General features: G+C 34.6%; 1 protein-coding gene across 1 annotated transcript in view; it reads left to right on the top strand.

Annotated features, from left to right (window-relative positions):
* KHDRBS2 (KH RNA binding domain containing, signal transduction associated 2) overlaps nucleotides 1-22,401 on the top strand; it is a 556,728-nt gene that overhangs the window by 500,343 nt on the left and 33,984 nt on the right. Inside the window, exon 7 of the mRNA XM_063097985.1 lies at nucleotides 5,918-6,000. Within this exon, the coding sequence (XP_062954055.1) occupies nucleotides 5,918-6,000 (83 nt within the window). The remainder of the gene's footprint in view (nucleotides 1-5,917; nucleotides 6,001-22,401) is intronic.

Genomic DNA, 22,401 nt, shown 5'->3' with positions numbered 1-22,401 from the left:
AAGAAAGTAATTTCTCCAAAGGAAACAGCAGAAACAATTAAGCAAAAATGGAGGGAAAATATCATTTTTAGAATTTCTGATGTTTTATGTTTTGATTTCTTAGTTGAATATTTATATTCAATTTCAATCTCTTGGAGATACTGACTTGCTTTTTAGGGAGCATAAGAGGTTTATCTTACAACATCGCTAGCACCATCCATACTCATATTTTTCCTTGTCTTAAGAATACCACATAAATATGTTTTTCTAGAACACTGGTTTCCCCTTTCCTAGAACTTTGTTGGCTTCAACAAAAATTATATTATGTAAAAGATTCCATCTGCTATCTCTACTCTTCCCTAATTCTTAAGAGTTTTCAAGATTCTTCAGGAAGTTCCATAAGCTCTGCTAACCCTGTGACTTTAATCAGTACATTAGGACCCAGCTGGTTTTTCTCAGATGTACCTGAGAGATCTCTGGTCAGTTGCCATCACCCTTCTTGCTTCTCAGTGTGTTTCCTTTTGCTCTTTTACTCTGGAGCTTTACTGCTAGCACTTCATCTTCAGGCTTAGAAAAGCAAAAGGAAGCTTATCCTTAACAAAATGTCTGAAGAACCCCAGCCTAATCACTCTTGTTTTGTTTTGTTTTGTTTTGTTTTGTAGGTATTCACCTTCTCTGTAATGTTCTTCCATATAATTCTCCTGGTTTTCCTTTTTTGTTGTCTTTGTTTTTGTTGTTGTTGTTGTTTTCTTTATTGCCAAATCTCTACCTCCTAGAGCAGTGCCTTGTGTGTAGTAGGTGCTCCACAAATGTTTATGGAATGAATGAATGAACCTAGATTGAACCAGAATCTTGGTCCCTTTCCAAATTCTCAAGAAAGGAGGTGAGTCTAACTCTTGATAAAATTTCAGAGTAGATCAGAATTCTCTGGCTTCCTTCCTTCTTTCTAACTTCTTTTCTGCTTCTGCCTGCAAGTGCTCCATACAATCTGTGAAGTATCCATAATGTGGTTCTTCAAAGCCTGCTTCTTTCCCCATGATAGTGAGTAGTTATTGAGCAACTGCTCTATGTCAGGCATGGTGAGTGTGCTTTATGGATACTATGTGGTTAAATTCCTATAATAAATTTATGAGGTAGTTGATATAATTCCCATTTTACAAGTGAGGAAACTGAGGTACAGAAAGATTAAAACCTTGGCCAAAGATGCACATCTGGGAATCTTGTTAGGATCCAGGATTTGAATATTAATAGAATAAAGCCAGATTCATGCCTTTCATGGCTATGCTATCATTTCTCCATGACCTAGGTTCTGGGATACACTTGCTTCCTTCCCTCTCCTTCAGAAAGTGACCTACTCCCTTACTGTTAACATTAAGAAAACTATCAATTTATGCAATAAGGATATGCAATCAATAATTTTTTTTTAATATTTAGGATACAGTGTTGGCATCCTAAACAATGTGATGTTTTTGTTCTGTGACTGTGGTCTAATAATAGTTCTATTATTACTATTATTACAAATATTGATACTATTTGTAGTATCAAGCATTTATAAACATTTGCATGCCTACATATACATTTTCAAATATTTATATTTATAAATATTTATTATTAAAATTATGGTTTGAAAAATACTTCAAGTATTAGAAAACAAAAGTAGTCTATGTATATGTATCCCCATCGACTTTATCTTTTACAGTAAGTACAATTATTTGGGGATCGTTGTTCTATGTGCTTTATGAAATTGTGTATTAACAGGAAAGAATTCTATCTATTCTGTGAATTTTCTGTGTAAGACTTAAAAAAACAAAAGTGTAAGTGAGGAAGTAAAATGTAATAATCTCAAACCAAATAGTTAAGTTGTTCTTAATAAATAGAGGCAATAGTATTATATACTTATCATTTGAAATATTTCTCTTTTAGTAGTGATTGATTTGAGTCAATTCATATGTACACTGGCTAAGAATAGTCTCCTTTGTGCTGATTTAATAATTCACTATTTATTGAACAATTACTTTATGGAATATACTGTACTAAGTACCCCAAGGCATCAAAAAAAAAGTGATTAATTATGATATAGTTCTTGCTTTTCAGAAGCTTAGAATCTAAGAAGAGAAAAATTTTTAAAAATAAGTACAGTACATGTTTAGACATTCTAGGTACCAGTGAGAAAAAACAACAGGTCATTGGAATTCAGAGGACTAAGGATTACTATATGCTTCGTAAGGACAGTAAACTCTTCCTGAAGATAGTGTCATATAAAATGACATAAGGAATCAGTAGTATTTCAATAGATGGAAATGGGGGAAATGTAGGGAATTCAGGGGACTTGCGGCCCTGGAGACATGTAGCCCCTCCAGCTTCTTGCTAAAGGACACAAAACCAAAAGTAAAATGGAATAATACAGAACAAATTAAAACTTATTTGACTCCTGCTGGAAGCTAGAGCTCTTGAGCCCTGAATGAGAAATGAAGGTTAGTGAAGTCATGTTTTCATAATCTTGATAGAGGACCTAGAGCCTGGATGCTTGAAAAGAGGTTTGCACCCTCTGAGGCACCTATGACAAATGTCATCGATCCCTTAGTTATTGAGCTAGGTGGATCCCCAGGACAGACTGCTGGACTACCCTGGCTTGTGAATTCTTGTTCCGTGAGGGGAGATGAAGCCTTGGGCTGAGAATGGGATACTTGAACTGCAGCTGAGAACATGGAAACATCCTCTCCTCACCCTACTAGTTAATGTGTGTTTAACTGAAGTTACATATTTCATAGAATGGTTGGAAGATTAATTTATAGGATTCTCCCATGAAGTATTTTTTTTTAAATAGGCATCACGTAAGACAAAAAGATAAAATTAATGTACCAAACCAGAGATCCAATTCCACTCGTAAAAAGTCTAGAAGGAGAGAAAAAAAAAATGGGGAGACATTTCTCAGAACTGAAGAATATAAGCCTCTACATTGAAAGACCTCACTGAGTACCCCGCAATGAATAAAGAGAAATACACACATGAAGGCAAAGCATTATTAAATTTGAGAACACCAGAGATAAAACCTGTAAAAGTATCCAGAAGGTGGGGGGAAAAATGGAACAAACCAAACAAATCTAGGTCACATACAAGAAAAAGGAATTCTCAACACCAACCTGTAATAGTAGAAATCATCAGATCAAAGCTCTCGAAATTCTGATTGAAAATCATTTTTTAGCCTACACTTCTATACTCAATCAATCAAGTATGAGACTAAAAATTAAAAATTTCCAGTCATGTGAATGTTCAACACAGTATTAAATATGTAATATTCTTTCAAAAATATTGAATCTAAATGTATTTATGAGAATAATAAGACAAATTCAGAATGTGGGATAATCTACAAAACAATTGGGCTATTCATCAAAGTCAGTAATGTGGGAAGCAATAAAAGGCTGGAGAACTATGTTAGTTCTAAAAAGACTAAACAGAGATAATCACCAAATACAATTCATAACTCTTGACTGGATTCTGATTTTTTAAAAATAGCTGTAACAGATCAAAATAGTGGTGAAATTTGTAAGTGTTTGGGAAAATTGCAGAACTTTGACTAAGGATTTTATAGTATTAAAAATTATTGTGACTTTTTAGGAGTAATAATAGCATCACATTTATGTAGGAGAATGTTCTTATACTCAGGAGATGCAAGCTGAAGTATTTAGAGATGAAATATCATGTTTCTGGAACTGATTTGCAAATGGTTTTAAAAATATATATCTATAAAATAATGCAAATGGGACAAAATCCCAGCAACTGGTGAAGGGTAGATGAATTTCCATCATACTATTACTCCAACTTTTCTGTGTCATTGAAATTTTTCACCCCAAAAATAAAAATAATAAAGATGGGGTAGGAAGTAGAGAGAGTGTAAAGCTAAACAAGAGAGAGAGATTGAGAGAATCAAAATATTTCTCTCCAGTACACCTCTTAATAGAGATTACTGAAAGATGTTTTAGCAAGAAATAAGACCAAGGAAAACATGGAATCTGGTAAAAGGAAATTCAGTACAGAGAGTTGTTGGTGAAAGGGGTCTTGGGAAATCCTCTCTGCCTTCAGGCCTAGAAATCCATCATTCTAGAACAGAGTGCAATGATATGGTTCTTGGAAAGGTAGCTCCATGTAACACAAAAGGAAGTGGTGGATTATCTGATATTTTTGAATATTTGTAAATATTATTTTTACTTTAATATGACTTGGGAAATTTGAAGACAAATAATTCTAAGTAAGTAGAAAACAAAAAATAATAAAATGAATGAGCTATTAGGAGAAATAAAAAGGTGTGTGAGGATAAAAATAGAGTTGTATTAGTTGATTTGGATCATTAGTAAATAATAATTATGGATTATTACTTAATTATAATGTAGACATTGACTAACAAAAAAATGATGAAACTATATTAGAAAGCTAGGTATAGGGAGAAAAATACATCTATTATAGATGAATCATAATAGAACTAAACCTTAACAACCTGAATGGCCAGTCAATATAAAATGACTAAAATTCATAAATTCAGCAACATTAACTTAACTATATTACTTAATAAAACAAAAAATAAATACTAAAATAATAGATGAAAAGACAGAGAACTAGAGGTTTCAGAAGAACAAGACAAGGAACTGCTAGTTTTTAGACATAAACCCTTTACTACTATTTTTAAATAATCTGCATGTGATTCTTTTATAAATAGTAAAATTAACTTTAGAATATTTTTAAAATTTTTAATTCAATAGGAATTAGAGTGTTCAAAGATCAAATGGATAAACTATCCCATATTACAGCCTAAAAATATGAAATGGAAATTGTAAATGAAAAAATAGAAGAAATGAAAGTCAGACTCAGAAAACCTCATATGTAAATAATAGCATTATATAAAGGGTAAGTGAGATGGAAAAGAAAAAATAAATAAATAAAAATTTAAAAACTTTCTTAAATTGATTAAAAAAATTAGTCTTCAGGTTAAACCATCTCAAATGTCTTACTCAAGATTAGTGTGGAAACTTTCACATATTGATGTTTTCTGTTTAAATTGCTGAACCAGATAAAAAGAGAAATGTATAAGCCTCCACACTGAAATGAAGTTATGAATTGGGAGGATGAAGAGGAAGGGCTGCATTCCCAGCAAAGAGAGGCACCAGCAAAGATCCAGAGGCAGAAAAGCTAAAGATTCTTCCAGAAGTACTGTGTAATTCAGGTGGATGGCTAGGATTTAAAGGCAATGATCACAAAGAGAAATTCAACTAAACCACTCACAGAGTGATTGATAACTGGAGTGTATAATTGCTACCTTGCTTGCACATTCTTCCATGACAAATCTGCATCAGCTTTGTTACGTAATTTAGTCAGGCAATCAAATTCACCACACAACATCATTTTATTTATGAGACTTAAAAACAATATTATGTGCAACAAAATAAAAAGTCTTTATTTCCTTCACTCCTTCCTTCCCTTTCTTCCTCCCTTCTCTCCTTTCTTTCTTTTATTCATTTTTTGCAGGAACAACTTCATCTTTTTACTGAAGGTTGACCACAATTTAAGGACCCCATACTTTATCATTTCTATCTTAATTATGATTACTATTATTAAAAGAAAAAACTCCCAGTAGGGTTGTAACAAAAGAAAAAGTTATTTTGAAAGTTTAAAATTGTCTTTATTTAGTATCACACAAAATTATAAATAAACCCTAGAGTAGGTATTGCTACTTCAATGATATTCTGGGTTTAATAAACATTAGTCCCTGATCCATGAAATCTTATTCAAGGTTATGTGGGAATTACTAAAATACGATGTATGGTCACTAACCAAATATAAAAACTAAACAAGGGTCACATTGTATAAAATCTTATTAACCAAAAAGAGATCAAAGTTAATCAAATTGATCACTAATAGGTCTTTCTACCATTTTCTGTTTCAGGGGTATGATGATGGCTACGGGGGTGAATATGATGACCAGACCTATGAGGCTTATGATAACACCTATGCGACCCAGACTCAAAGGTAAGCCATCTGCCATTCTAAAGCACACTTCTCAGGATTGTCTCTAATCCTGCTATTTTGTTCCTTGAATCTGAATATCAGTTATGTGAGAATGTCTAGCACTAGTTTTTCTTCATTACCTTTCTGAATTATTAAATTACTTACTAGACTGTGAGCAGTAAAATATAATCTTGCAATTGCAAACAATGAAATAGTAGTGTGTTATTTTGAGACCGGGTGATTGTTATAACCAATCAACTCATTAAACAAGCTTATATTTACCTGAATACTGTTATTTTTAGAATTATTTTAGTGAACTTGAAATTATAAGGCACTTGTTCAATGTGGCATTTTTCCTTAAAATGTAATTTTCATTTGTAAAACAGAAGATGAAGAAAAGTTATTGGTACTTTGTAAAGAGGAAAAATTTTAAAACAACTTATAGAATCAAAAATTCCATAATGTTTTGATGGATCTCTTAATGATTGTTGAATATATCTCTTCATATTGACTCCAAATTTGTGATATCAATGATTTTTTACTTTTTTAAAGCTAGATTTATTGAGGTGTTATTTACATACAATAAATTGTACCCATTTAGGGTACAATTGTATGAGTTTGGCAAATGCAAACAACTATGTAACCACCATAAAAATTAAGATATAGAGCACTTTCAGCACCCTAAAATGTTTCTTCATAGCCCCTTGTAACTAACTTCTTCCACATCCCCAAGCCCTGGAAACTATAATCTATTTTTTGTCACTACAGTTTTGCCTTTTCTAGAATATCATATAAGTAGAAGTCTTTGGAATCTGGCTTTTTTACTTAGCATAATGCAGTCAGTATTTATTCATGTCATATCAGTATTTTGTTACTTTTTATTACTCTGCAGTGTTTCAATGCATGGACATATCAGTTTGTTTCTTCATTCACCAGTGGAAAGACATTTGGGTAGCTTCCATTTTTTGGCAATTATGAGTAAAATTGGTATACTACAAATGCATTTGTAGAAAAATGAATCACCTGAGTACTTTTTTATTGTTGTTGCTATGAGTATTCATGAGATACCCAATTAGCCCCAACCTCCCTCCCCCTTTCTCTCCCCCTTTCCTACCCACTCCACTTCGTAGCCCAAAGAATGTTCTCTCCCTCTGCAAGTCCAATGCAACACTGTGATCTTTCTTTCCTTCCTTCTTTCTCTCTTAGCTCCCACATATGAACGAGTACATGAGGTATTTATCCCTCTGTGCTTTGCTTATTTCACTCAACGTAAGTTTCCTCAGGCTCATCCGTATTGTTGCAAATGGGAGAATTTCATTCTTTTTTATGGCTGAGTAGTAGTCCATGGTGTATATATACCACAGTTTCCTTATCCAATCATCCATCGATGGACATTTAGGTTAGTTCCATGTCTTGGCTATTGTAAACAGAGCTGTGGGAACATGGGAATGCAGATATCCCTTTGACATGATGACTTCCATTCCTCTGGGAATATACCCAGAAGTGAGATTGCTGGATCGTATGGAAGATCTATCTGTAGTCATTTGAGAAAACTCCGTACTATTTTCCATAGTGGTTGTACTGATTTACAGTCCCACCAACGGTGTAGGAACATTTCCTTCTCTCCACACCCTCACCAGTCTTTGTTATTCACCATCTTTTTGATTATAGCCAGTCTAACTGGAGTGAGGTGGTATTACAATGTAGTTTTAATTTGCATTTCCCTGACGACTACTGATGTTGAGCATTTTTTCACGTACCTTTTGTCCGTTTGTATGTCTTCCTTTGAAAAATGTCTATTCAGCTCCTTTGCCCAGTTTTTAATTGGGTTATTTGTTCTTTTACTGTATAGTTGCTTGAATTCCTTGTATATTATGGATATTAATCTCTTGTCAGATTCATAGTTAGCAAAAATTTTCTCCCACTCTGTACGTTGTCATTTCACTCTCTTGATTGTTTCCTTTGCTTTGCAGAAGCTTTTTAGTTTGATATAGTCCCATTTGTTTATTTTTTCTTTTGCTGCTTGTGCTTTTGGGCTCATGTTCGTAAAGTATTTTTCTGGAAAACATTACAAATTTCAAAGGAAAATACAAGGGATCCATATGACAGTTAAATTATTCTCTCCTCTATGTGATTGACAAGTGCCAATAGAACTAATTGTGGCAAAATCATTACAGCATTGATCATTTATTGATCAACTGTATTGACACCCAAGGAGACTAATGTCTCCTTTAGGACTTGTTAATTAATATTGAGAGAGGGAGTTGTCAAGGAAAGAAACAACTTTAAAGTCATTATAAAGTGGAAGAAATCTATATGTACTGCAGACGTTCGAATTTTCCATGGCCTGATGGATAGCAGATTGAAAGGGGCGAAGGAAAATTCTATTTAGAGGTAATACAGTGGATAATTAAGAAAAAGATGGCTATGAACCTTTAAAGCTAAGTATGACTTAAAATATCACTATGAAATAACCATTTTCAACATTGAGTAATTGGTTAATTTGTGTAGGTCAAATAGATCATGAGCCAAGAGTAATATCTTTATTGTCCCTATTGCATATTGGAACACAGCAGTTATTTGGGATGTGGATTAGTTTTGCATCACATCACAGACAACAAAGTATTGCATACAAACTGGCTACATATTCAGAACATCTGGCAATATTTTCAATCCAGTTGTTAGTTCATGATTACACAGTAATGCATAAAAATAGTGATAATAAAGTTCAATAACTTGTTTCAAAAACCCATTGGTATAAATATACTTACTGTACACTACAAATACACCTAGAATAGACTAAAATAATTTCTTGATGTAGCTACGTAGAGCTACATTTAGATCATAGAGATTTTGGAATAATTTTCTGAAAATGAGGGACTCTGTATCTTTCTTTTGGCGATATTTAAAACTGACCCTAAGAGACAAGGAAAAATAAAAATATAGATTTAGGATAATTTATCCTTAAATAGTTGAAAAGTGAATGCTGGAATTACTGAACACACATATGTATAAAAAGTGATGGCAATATAGAATAATTTTGGAAAAAAAATTTGACCTTGTTTTATAAAATATATTTTACATGTAAAAGGACATTGTCTATGCACTTCTGCTGCCTTCTCTTTCCTTTCCTACTCACTCAATTTTCTATGGATAAACTCTTCCCATTGTTTTAGGCCCAGCTCCAAAGCCAACTCTTCCAAAAAGTCTTTTCTTTATTTGGGAATAATCTGTTTCTATCCTGAATTGCAATAGCATCACAGCTTTATTTTTTTTTAACTTTTCTATGACACTTTCTTTCTCTGCCTTATGTTGGGATTATTTCTGTACATGTCCATTATCATACTTACTACTTGCCCAGATTCCTTGTCTGATATACCCTCATGTTCCTTGCCACACCAGAGATTGGGTCTTTCGAGTGGTACGTGCTAAAATGGTGATCACTGCGTATGTGAGTTTCCCGCCCAATATGCTCTACACTATGGGGATACAAAATATTTCTCAAAAAATATATAAAACTTAGAATTATGTGTATCCTATTTACTGACAAAATATGTGTTTCTCGGATAATTTAGTGCTAAAACCAAAAGGGATAAAGAAAACAGGTCATGGAATTTGTTGCAGTGATACTAATATTCTATATTACAATAATTATAAAATGTCTATTTTAGTCAAAATCATATCCTCAATACTAGTGTATTGTCTGGCAGACTAGAGGTTCTCAGTAAATATTTATTAAATACTTGTAAAGGGATGAAAAAATTTCAATATGCGTTAATAAATGAACTATTACTTCAGAAAATTCTGAGGAAGAATTCTTAAAATATAATACCAATTTATAATAGGAATGGATAAACACTAGAACGATTATTAGATAATGTATTATCTCTCTTCCTTTAGATTATTTCTATTGGCCCAACTGTACCAGCAGAAAGTAAAAGTAACAGTTCAGTTAAATAAGCACTTATTTAAGTGATTGTGTGTGCCAGATAGTATACTAACCATAGTGACAATACTTATTTTTTTAATTTTTTAATATATTTTAATATTTGCTTTTAACAGTTTGTTTGAGGAATCATTCACAAGCTGTATAAATATATGATAATAAATGTAAGTCAGGCAATTAAAGGGTAATCAAGTATTAGGAATTAGGAGTGAAAGAAAATCCACTTTCTATAATAATCAGTCAAGAATAGTTTTTGTTTTCAAGTGATAGCTCTTTAGTTGGATTTTGAAATGTAAGATTTGGATTGCTGAAGAGAAATATTTTCTAAAGAAGTAAAATAAAGGGAAATATATGAGCACTATTCACAGACAGTATGAATATTATTTTGGCATTGTTGCAGTCAAAATCAGAAGAAATACTCCCATTTGCAACAACATGGATGAACTTGGAGAAACTTATGTTGAGTGAAACAAGCAAAGCACAGAGGGATAAATACCGCATGGGCTTACTCATATGTGGGAGCTCAGAGAGAAAGGAAGGAAGGAAAGAAAGACCACAGTAGTGCAATGGTCTTACAGAGGGAGGGAACATTCCTAGGGCTACAAAGTGGAGGGGAGCAGGGGGAGGGTGTTTGGGTGATAATTGGGAGGAGAAATGGGGTACAAAAGCAATTTCTGGTCATTTGTATCTATGAATATTCATAATGAAAATATAAATAAATGGAAAAAAAGAAACCCTGGTTTAGAATCTTGGAGATAAAACAGTACAATATGTGTGACTTAGCAGAACTGAGATAAAAGACAAAAATCAGTAGAGAAAATGGTCTTTAATTGACTAGTTAGCACAGAAGAATACAGAATTTGTGGAAATTATAAAGTAGAATCTGGCAGGTGCCTAAATGGAATAATTATATCATTCTCAATAGAGAACCCAGGGGAAGTTCACAAGGTAACAATCCCTCGAAGGTTCACCTGAAGTTCAGAAGCTTTAACAACTTTAATTAATCCCCAGTTATCTTGTAGGGTATCTTTCATTCTGGAATATTTCAAATGGATCAGAAAAGGTACTTCACTAAAGATTCCTCAGAAAGCAGCTTGACTGACATATTAATGACTGACAAAAATGACAAAGCTATGAGGGGTCTCTGACCATCTTTTTCTCTTGCTCTGTGTCTATGAGGAGAAAAAGTAAAGAAATAGATTTATGAGTTCATTAGCAAGCTTCAAATTGAAGCAGTAGTATCACAGTTTCCAGGGGAACACACTTGAAGTCTTTGGATTAAGACAAGTTACATCCTGTGATTAACATCTTTAACTGGACCAAAAATTTAAATTTTGTTCATACTCTAATACCCTATTTTTTATGTACTCCTCAAAAACATTAACATTTTCAGAGATCCACCTTCTGAAGATAAGAAAATTTTGCCAAGATTTCCTAACGCCTAAATCTTATACCAAACCAAATCATAGATGTAGGAAAAAATTCACAAGGTTTTGCCAAGATTTCCCAATGCCCAAATTTTACCAAACCAAATCATAGATGTAGGGAAAAAAGGAACTTTCATTCACTTAGATACAAATGGTAATACTGAAAATGAAAGTCAAAAGACCAGTTCTCATCTTTGATTCTAACTAATTTAATTTGCATATGAGCTGTTAAGAATTTATAATTTTCCAGTGTAAATTTTTAACTGTATATTGGTATAATAGACAAAATATCAAAATAGAAGCCTTTGCTTTCCTTGAAGCATGAATGAGGTAAGAAACTCGCACAAGCTAGGAAAAGAAGCCTCCCCTCTGTGGATTAATGAAGGAATGTGCTAGGAGAGCAAAGCTCTATCCCCCTCTGAAATATAAGGCAGTAGTTGCCAAAGCTTTCTAGAATGAAGATCTTTTTTGACTATCTGTAACTTAAATTGGGGTAATTTGGGGAGAGGTTTAATAAGGAAACTATTTTCAGTGGCAGAATACTACAAGGCTCTATTCAGTCCCCTGGGACTACTTTCCCTGGGATGAGGTCTTCTACTACCAAAAGTAAGAATGAAAGGGAGACAAAGAAAGCTGTAGGAGAGGCATCCTAACAGGAGCTGAGACCTCTGATCCAGAATGGCAGCCATAGCCACCCCATGAGGAGGAAGCTCAGGAGTTAATACCCCAACTCCATTCTCCTCCCTACTTCCAGTCTCCTACCATTGCTCCCATTGGGTGGACCCATTAGGAAGCAGAGGACAAGAGACCCAATAGACAGAGCTGTCAGTAGTCATCCCCCTAGGCAGAGAGTAGGCTGAGGGGAGAGTGTACATGGGAAAGCAAATGAAAGAGACCTAGCACCACATCCACCATTTTTATCAAGCTTTAACAACTAGTAAATGTACATATTAGTGTTAGTTGCTTAAAGATATAACACAGGAAATTGTTATAGGAACAGTAATGCTTTTAAATAAATTTGCATTTTATTTGTGAAAAAGCATCTGTATACTAAAAGAAAAAAGTCAAAATAGACAGTGAATACAAATATACATTTGGTGGACAAATGAGTGCTCGGACCCCCTTGCACAACTTCTTAGCTTCTCAAGGGTCAGACGCCCATAGGATGGGGATGTCTGCTTTGTCATTTGAAGGCTGCTAGGAACTAATGGTTCATGATAGGTAATGGTAGTTTTGTGCTAGATGCTATGCTGAGTATTTGGGGGCAATTTATCTCATTTAATCCTTGCAACACCACACAAGGCAGGTACCATTTTTCCCCATTTCATGTAGAGAAAAACTGAATCTTAGAAATTAAATATGCATTTAATATAAGAATGTAGGAAGTTAACTGCATGCTTTTCGAAAAGCTCTGACCAAAGGACAATTAGGAAGAAAAAAATGAAACTATTTACCTATTATTGTTAGGCTATAAGTCTTAGCATTTGATACGAAGACTCTACGGAAACCCTTCTAATGAAAACTTAAGTGTGAGGCACTGCAGTTACCCAGTAATTTAATAAAAGTTATTATATTAAGTATATAACAGCTTGTCCTATTCATCTAAGTGGAACTATTCACTACAAAGTGATTCGCCCTCATTTTGTAATTTAATTCTTTTATGTCTTGATACTATAGCCAATGATGTGATTGAATTTACAGATTATTGGATTTGAGGTTGTCGGGCTATTTTACTTGCCCATAATCCTGCCAACTGGGCCAATTGTTGAGCTAGGGCTGGGTCTGGAACTCACAGACTCCTCAAGCCCATTTCAGGCTAGGTCACCAGACCCCTCCCACACCAGTCTGGGTCACCAGACCCCTCATATGCAGGTCTATGAGCTCGGTAACCAGCAAACAGGTCATTGGAAATTGTAGGTCAGAGAGCATGGCTGCACGGATTGGACGCCCAAGGCAGGCAATGCCAGCCAAGGTTGCAACATTGCATATGCACACTAACTAACTGCACCCCCACATACAATTTGCTTACAAAGAATGCACTGCACCACCCCCAACTGGATGGGCAGGTGAGGGGGCCTGATTAAATTATTCTATTTTCCTAACAGAGGTATTTTCCCACAATTATTCTACAAGTTAGTTGTATTTTCATGCCATCTACAGACCTCTTCATGCACAAGCATAAACAGTACATTTGATATTGTTAGTATTTACCTGTACAGAATGAGAATCTACCTCTTGATATACACTATTTTGTTTTTCTTTTTTAGTAGTTGTTTGATGTGTTAATTGCAGGCACTTAGGATAAGTGCTATTAGTTTTAGGAAGGGAATAATATGTTTCTTCAAATTATTCATTATGTATTCATTGTAATTGACTTTTTATTAATTTAAGGTTAATTTTTATAAATAAACTACTTGCCAAAGCAGTAAATTTGTATTTAGAAATATACCATGAAAGTACTCTTTATTAAATCCTAATAAGAGGAGCTAGAAAAATCATTTTTCTAGTCATATGAATGACGAGTCTCCCAAGAGAATATAAGGAAGTGTCCCAGTTAGTAACTGAAACTGCTTCATAATTTATTGAGATCAGAACATGTCAGTTTTCAGTCATTTCTCCTCACCAGGTTACTTTAGAACTGGAGACCCCTCTCGGCAGAAAACAAGAAGGTATTGGGCAAACCATACACTTCAGAAATGGGAAACATTAGATCTTCTTAAATTCTCAAAAAACCTGATGTGTTGCAAAAAACCCAGCATTAAGTCCAGATAACCTAAGGTAAAAATTCTGGCCTCAATGGTAGGTGAAGAGAAGCCTGTCTCCACCAAACAAAACAAAACATTTTACATATAGGTAAATAACATGATTAAGGGGTCAGGGATCTTCCTGAATGTGTACGATTGACAAGGTATAAAATAAGGAGTGGTGAGACTGTGGCAAACTGGAAAGTATGTGCCCTGTCTAAAAACAACTACCTTTCAACCATCGTTAGGATATTGTAGTCATGTAGTCTCTGCAAAGAAAAGGGCCCAGTGGTGCTAGTCATTTTTTTTTTTTTTTCCCTCCAAAGAAAAGCTGGACATCTAGGTTTTCCAGTTACTATTTCTGAATAAGAAACCGTGCCAAAATTTAGTGGTATAAAACAATCATTTTTATTATGTTCATGGATTTGTGCATGAGGAATTTTAACAAGGCATAATGGGACTGGCTTGTTTCTACTCTTGTATCTGGGGCCTAAACTAGGAAGGCTGAAAAGCAGGAGGTAACTCAAAGATTGGGGGCTGGGATCATCTGGAGATTCTTCTCTCTATGATATCCAGCAGCTGATACTGGCTATCAGCAGTTACCATAATTGGGGCTGTTGTTTGAAATGCTCATGTAGTCCTCTCCATGTCGCTTAGGCTTCTTCACAGCCTGGTAGCTCAGAGCACCAGAAATGAGAATCCTGAAGAACAAAAGAGAAGCTGCATTACCTTTTATGACTTGGCCTCTATTAGTTACAAGCAAGTCACAAGTTCAGCCAGATTCAAGAGAATGGCTATTAAATCTCACCAGACAATGGGAGACAGGCAGGTTCAAGGATGGAAAGTATTGTTATGGCCATCCTTGGGAAATATAATCTGCTGCATCAGTTTTTCAGTGCAATGTCCTGATTTTTAAATGCTGGCAACTAATTTAAAGAAATTAAACACTTTGGCAATTAAACCAAATATACCTATAAATAGTCGTGGCCATTATTTTCTAAATTCTGCTCTACACAAAGTAATTAGGATAGAGAAGTCAGTATGCAAAAAAAATGTTCCAATGCACAGTAACGAGGAGTCCTTCAAAAACGCTATTTGAGGATACTACATGGTCTACGAAGGATGTCCTAAAATCCGGCGGACAATTAGAGAAGAAGATAGACATTAAAATAAACACATAGCATGTGATAAGTACTTGTATTACACTACAAGGATGTTAGAGGATATGAAAGAATATGGGAGGCTATGTAAGAGGGGGGTTAAGAGAAAATACCAGAAGGCTCCACAGAAGAGCTGATGTCAAGCTGAGATTTGACTGGTAAGTAAGACTTAGCCAGGCAAGGGTATCATTACATGCAAAGACAAAGAAATGAGAATACAATTCATTATAAAGAACCATACGTCCTTCAGGAAAATCAGATTATAAGATATTTGGGAGTAGTAGAGCATTTAGCTGAAGTGATAGGAAAGAAACAGGAAAATCTGGATACAGCACTCATAAATAAGAAAAAAAATGGTATTTGGATAGAGTTTGAGGTTCTCATCAAACCTAGAAGTTGGTAAAACCAAATTCATCTTTGGAGAAAATTATAATCATTTTTTATTTTCTGTACCAGGCAAATTTGGTCATCAGAGCTCAAGATTTTCAGTAGTTGCTTTTCAATCTGTTTTCTGAATAATCTTTCTGTGCTTCCATTGCTTTACTTTTTTAGTTTTTTAGTCAATTTGCATGTTAAAAACTAAAAACCTTCAGGTATTGCTATTTTGCCCTTGCACACTGGTAAAGAGAGAAGGGAGATATTTTTCTTCTGACAACATGGTCAAGACAGAAAAGATGGGCCTTTGTGATCTTGAAATCGTAGAGTTGGAAAACCAAAAACAAGACTCACTTTAGATCCTGTGAGCACCTTAGAAAAGGGAATAGAATTTACCTGAGATGAATGTGAGACAGAGTCAAAAGAAGATATAGGTATTATTCATTTTTCATAATTACAATTCTCTTTATAATATCCTCAACAACATCTTTAGTTGTCTCATTAAATTAGTGTTTATTAACGGCTTGCTATTTGCTAGGTGCTGGAAATTGAATGGTGAGCAAATATGGTACATTAAAGTACAGGTTCACAATCTTACACTTGCAATTCTGTGGACCAGATGTTTCATATTAAGAATTGTCTGGATTTTAGAAAGGCAAAAAAAATGCGTAGACTGTATATCTCATATCACCCCCAGTGGCATCTGGGCCAAAAATACATATCAGCACTATTGTATTAAGGAAGACACACATAGCTATAAATAGCTTCTTATCACTTTAGGTCAGAATTTTGTTGCCTAATTATTTCAGGCACTCGATTTAAGAAAAAGAACTTTTGGTTTCAGAGCTTTGGATTTGGAATTTGAGGACAAATGTGGACTTGTATGATGTATCATTCAGGAAGATTAAAATATAGGAGCTTCATGAAAGAGACCAAAGAGAAGCTTGAAGGGCTAGACAAAGAGCACGAGCAGTTCCAAAGGTAGTAAGTTTGTAATAATGATGAGAGCCACAGCACTGAGCCTTTGCAATGTGCCAGATGCCTCTAGTAGCTACTTGATAAACATTATCTAATGAGGTAGATAGTTTATTTTATCCTAGGATAAAAAAACCTAGGATTCAGAATGTTTACCACACCCAGGACTTTGAACTGATTTCCATCCAATTCCAAAGAGTGGGCTCTTTGTAGTAATACCATATTGCTTCCCAAATACTTCATTCCGTTTTGGAACACCTCAGCTTGTTAGAAAACTCTTAAACTGAAGTAACATCTCCCTCCCTGTAATCTCCATTTGTATGCATTAGTCTTTAATCTGCCCTGTGAAGCTACACATAAATCTAACTTGTTTTTTCTTCTGCATACTAGCCTTTCTTAAAGAAGATAATATCCCTCTCTCAATATAAATTCAGTATGTGATAGAGCATCCTTGGCTACAATTCTTTACCTCTCCTTGTGTTCACACCCTTTTATGTGTGATTTTTCAGGACCTCTCAAAAACAGAGGTATGTTTTTCTGACAACTCACTGCCATGTATCTTGCTTTGTCTAATATAATAATAAACCTAGGCTTCAGAAGGTGTGTGTGTTTCCCATTTGCCTTCTTGCCATTGCAGTGAAAAGAGCTTCCCCAGGTAGCTGCTCTCCCTTAGTCTGAGCTCCAGAATGAACACATGTGGAGCCCAAACCTCAGGGAGGACGAAGCCCAGCTCCATCCATAGCTTGGAACAGAGCCCGCAGCAAGCCTGGCCTAGATCGGCCAACCTCCAGCCAAACCAAAAACACATGAGCTAAGTAATTGCTTATTCTTGTATGATGCTGATCTTTTGTGGTTGTTTTTTATGCCCCATAATTGTACCAGGAACAAACTGGTATCAGGGCAAATACCCACATAGACATGGTTTTCTTCAGCTTTTCTTAGTATCTCATGGTTTCCATTTCACCAAGTTTGCTAGTTGTTCTTTTCTAAAACATTCCAGTTGTCCATGTGTCTGTCTTAAAGTTTGGCAAAGTGATCTTGAGATACATCAGATGAGAGTTGACTGGCACAAAGAAATGACACTATTACATTCTGTGCTTCTTGCTTCAAAGCCCTTCAACATGATCTAACTGTGTGGTTTTCTTAAGTGGCTATGTCACATTACTGGGTTTTATCGAACTTGTTTTCAACTGAAAACCTAGGTTCTCTCTAAATGAACTGCTGTCAAGCCAGTTCTAACACCATCCTACATCTTTGCAATTGATTTTTTTTAACCTAGACACAGAAATGTACGTTTATCTCTGTGACATTTCACTTTGTTGTTTAGGCCTCTTATTGTTGGTTTTGAGCTATCTTTTAAAATACTAATTCTTAAAACATGCTAGGTATACTTTCTAGCACATCTTATATTTATTTATTTATTCAAGTACTTTTCAAGAAGATTTTGAGGACAAGAAAGTACCAAGTACAAAATTCAGTAGCATCCTTTAAATTGACATTGACCACTAATTAATATTCCATGAGAACAGTTGCAAACGCAGCCACAAATCTACATGGCTGTACTGTCAGGCAGCTTACAAATTTTTCCCTTAGAAATTATGTAGATTTTAAAAGTACTCGTTCATTTATTCAGCAAACATTCACTAAATGTCACTATTCTGGACCTATATATACAGAAACAAATAAGACATAGCCTGGAATTTGATTTATTCATGGTTTTCTACAAAGTATTATCCTGGTCTTCTACATCAGAAACCCTACAAATGAAATTTGAGTTCCTGCTGAGACCAATTGAATCAGAATCTGAAGAATGGGACTCAGGAATCTTCATTTTTAGCACAGTATCTTTGTGATGCTTGTGCATACTGGATATTGAGAACCATTGTGCTAGGGAAAGAGACAGAGTTTTTTAAAATAAAAAGTTCTGGTACAATGAGAGCTGTTCTACATGAAGATGTGAGCAAGGGCTTACAGAAGGCAGTGGGAAGGGGTGGCACCTTACTTGGGATGCTGAGTGAATCCTTAATAAGAAGCTGACCATTGAGCTGGATCCCAGGGGGATGATGAATATCATCCTAGGTGTTGAAGTAGAGGAAGTTCCATCTAGACAAATATTACCACGGTCAAGGGCATGGGGTCATGAAAGGACTCGTGTCTTTGGGAGACACTACACCTTGTCTGGGTGTAGGGTTTGTTAAGAGGGGAGTGATAGGGAAAAGACTGGGTAGGTGGTTAGAACACAGGAAAGGGACTTGTGCTCTCTGCTAGGGAAATATTACTCATAGTTGGAGGCATAGAGAAAAGGGAGACATAAAAATACATAATTACAGTTCAGTTCCAAGCATGCTACAGTGGTGGTGCACAGAGACAACTAGCTAGAATTCTCATTTCCTTTCTCTTCACAGTAATTCAGCATTACTACTAATGTTTAATAGTAAGCAGGCTTCATGATGCTCCTAATCATAAAACTGTTAAAGCCTCACCTGACTTAAGTTACACTCCAAGAATTTCTAGATGAATGTGGTCTTCCACACACAAGGAAACATTTTGTCAAAATGAAATCATTGTTATCCATCATATATTCTTTCCCCAGACTCTCATATTTATTTACATTTCCAAAGTCTGGTGCATGAAAATAAACCTTTAATAAGTAACAAGTGGTTGTGGAACATTATGCAACACAGGTGAGATTCCATTTGTGATTTGAATGGGGAAGAATATAAATCACTATTAACACATAGCCATAGTGCAGCTTGCACCAGTAAATTCCATCTTAAAATCAACTGATTAAAGCATTGAAATAATTAGAAATTATACTGATGTTTACAGCACTAAAATCCTGCTGATACTCGTGGATTATGACTTAGCCAAAGAAATATGTGTATACAGTTAGAATTGTGTTCATTTCAAAAAAGGGTTCAATAGTTTCTGTGTATCTGCACCAAAGGCATGTTACAGTTCATTTAATAATGTCTTGTACAAGTGAGCCTAATTAATCAGACCATTGAAGGTCTTATTTATAGAAAATAATTGCTATGTTCTAATGATAATTCCACACAATAAAACAGAAGATTAATGTTTTTGTTATAAAACTGCTCACCCCTCATTTATGTAATAAGGGGTCAAAGTAAGCAAAAAATACAAGCAAAATTGAAAATAAATGATTAAAGACTGTAAAAGGAGACTGTTTTGATAAATGTATGCATAGTGTTAAATCCAGAAACAAAAGCATATATAAACATATTTCTCCCTCGTTTGAGGCATGAGGTTGTCCTCTAAAAATATCCATTTTCTATAAAGGAGATCATTGCAAAGCTGATCATAATTCTACACTAGATGCCTTAATAGATCATCTGTCTTGATCCTTAATCTATGAGCAGAACAAATATGTCACTTCCCTCATGAATAATCGGTCTATATTTCATCCTGTGAACATTAAACACCATCAACTAAAAATTAAGAGAGCATGTGTGGTTATTTCATGTTTTAGAATATTTCAGGAAGATGAAACCTCTCTCAGCACCACAACCTTTATGAATATGAGAAAGAGGAGCCTTATGTCTCTGCCTTCATTTATTGGATGATCACCTATTATTTATAGTTATTGTGCACTTGATAGGCACTAGGCACTTATCATGGGGCTTTCACAGGTTATTTCATTAATATTTTAGATAAATATTATTGCTGACCATATTAAAAGGGAGGAAACTGAATTTCAGAGAGATTGAATTTGTCCAAAATGAACACACTCATTAAAACAGAAAATAGCAGCTCTCAATTTTAAGTTCAAATACCTTTTTTTCTGTGTTCTGTATATCATTTTTAGAAAAAATACTGATTTTCCTCCCGATGGATCAGAGAATGCAGACCTCACTATTTTCCTCCCTTGAGATTAGGGACTTTTCTTGTCTCATAATGAGTTTCCTTTGAGTGGGAATATATACCTATGACTTTCTCAAAACAAACTGGCCAGAAAAACACTGCAGGAGGTTACTGTGTTATCTATCTACCTACCTGTCAATATACCTCCATGAGTATCTATGTTTAATGTATTTAATTTACTAGTTAATTTTGAAAGATACAGGTTTATGTTCTATTTATACACAAACATGGCTGCTCTATAGCAAAATGCCTTCCTTGCAACACTATTGGCTGAATGCAATGAATAAATAAATAGTACAATAATAAAATTTCAAAACCATTTAAAAACTATTATGCAATCTTGCTAGAATTTCAAAAATACATTAGAAATATAGTATCTAAAGCATCAGTCTTTTCCATGTTAGAGCTCTGTGAAAACTGCTAATATTCACACATGGAGAAGGGTATTTGCATTTTGGTTGAAAAGTATACATGCAAAAATACAGTATATTTTCTTCAACATTTTTGAGCCACAAAATGATTAATTTTTCAAGTTTTCAATAAAAATTGAGACTTTCATTCTTTAAAATCTATTTCAATTATTTATACGCTTAAAATATCTAAAATAAAACTTTTACAGACTTTTAGGGTTTGGTATGGTTTATTTTCATACCATGTTTTTATTTACTAGCAATGTGAATGTAATGATAGTAAATTCTTTAAAAAGCAAATGATATGTAAACACTAATTTCTGATATCAGAAAGTTTAACTTGTATATTTTAATTCTCTGGTTGTCCTCAGAATTCCTTTTATATCGATCGATTGATTGATTATGCATATTCATGGGGACAGAGCTGACCATCAGCACCTGATGATCAGATCAATACTATCAGCATGCCATTACCACAAATGGCAATTATTCCCCATGTCCCCCATCCAACCTCTCCTCAACACTCCTCCCCCTCTCCCCCTAAGTCTGTTCTCTCCTTCTGCAAGTCCAACCCACCACTGTGGTCTTTCTTTCCTTTCTTCTTTCTCTTTTAACTCCCACTTATGAGTGAGGAAATGTGATATTTTTCCTTTTGTACCTGTATTATTTCACTTAACATAATTTTCTCCAAGCTTATCCATGTTGCCACAGATAGCAGAATTTCATTTGTTTTGATAGCTGAGTAAGTATTCCATAGTGTATATATATACCACATTTCCCTTATTCAGTCATCCATTGGTGTACATTTAGGTTGGTTCCATATCTTGGTTATTGTAAATAAAGCTGCGATGAACATGGAAATACATGTATCTCTTCAACATGATGATTTCCATTCCTTTGGGTATATACCAGAAATGGAATTGCTAAATCATATGATAGATCTATGTGTAGTTGTTTGAAAAACTTCCATATCATTTTCCATAGTAGCTGTACTAATTTACAGTCCCACCAACACTGCAGAAGAGTTCTACTTTCTCCATATACTTGCCAGCATTTGTTATTCTCAGTCTTTTTGATTATAGCCAGTCTCACAGGGGTGAGATGATATCTCAGTGTGCTTTTAATTTGCATTTCTGAAATGATTAATGATGTTGAACAGTTTTTCATGTACCTGCTGGTCATTTGTATGTCTTCCTTCATCAAAAAATGTCTATTTAGCTCCTTTGCCCATTTATTGGGATACTTCATGTTTTACTGTGTCGTTGTGAGTTCCTTGTATATTCTGGATATTAATCCTTTGTCAGATGTATAGTTTTCAAATATTTTCTCCCATTCTGTAGGTTGTCTTTTCATTCTGTTGGTTGTTTCCTTTGCTGTGCAGAAGCTTTTTAGTTTGATATAATCCCATTTACATTTTTTTTTTCTTTTGTTGTTTGTTTTTTGGGGGTCTTATTCCTAAAGTCTTTTCCCAGTCCTACTTCCTGAAGTATTTCCCCTTTGTTT

The sequence above is a fragment of the Cynocephalus volans genome, chromosome 5, assembly GCF_027409185.1.
Source record: "Cynocephalus volans isolate mCynVol1 chromosome 5, mCynVol1.pri, whole genome shotgun sequence".
Taxonomy (NCBI): Eukaryota; Metazoa; Chordata; class Mammalia; order Dermoptera; family Cynocephalidae; genus Cynocephalus; species Cynocephalus volans.
This window is presented reverse-complemented; position numbering and strand designations above follow the sequence as displayed.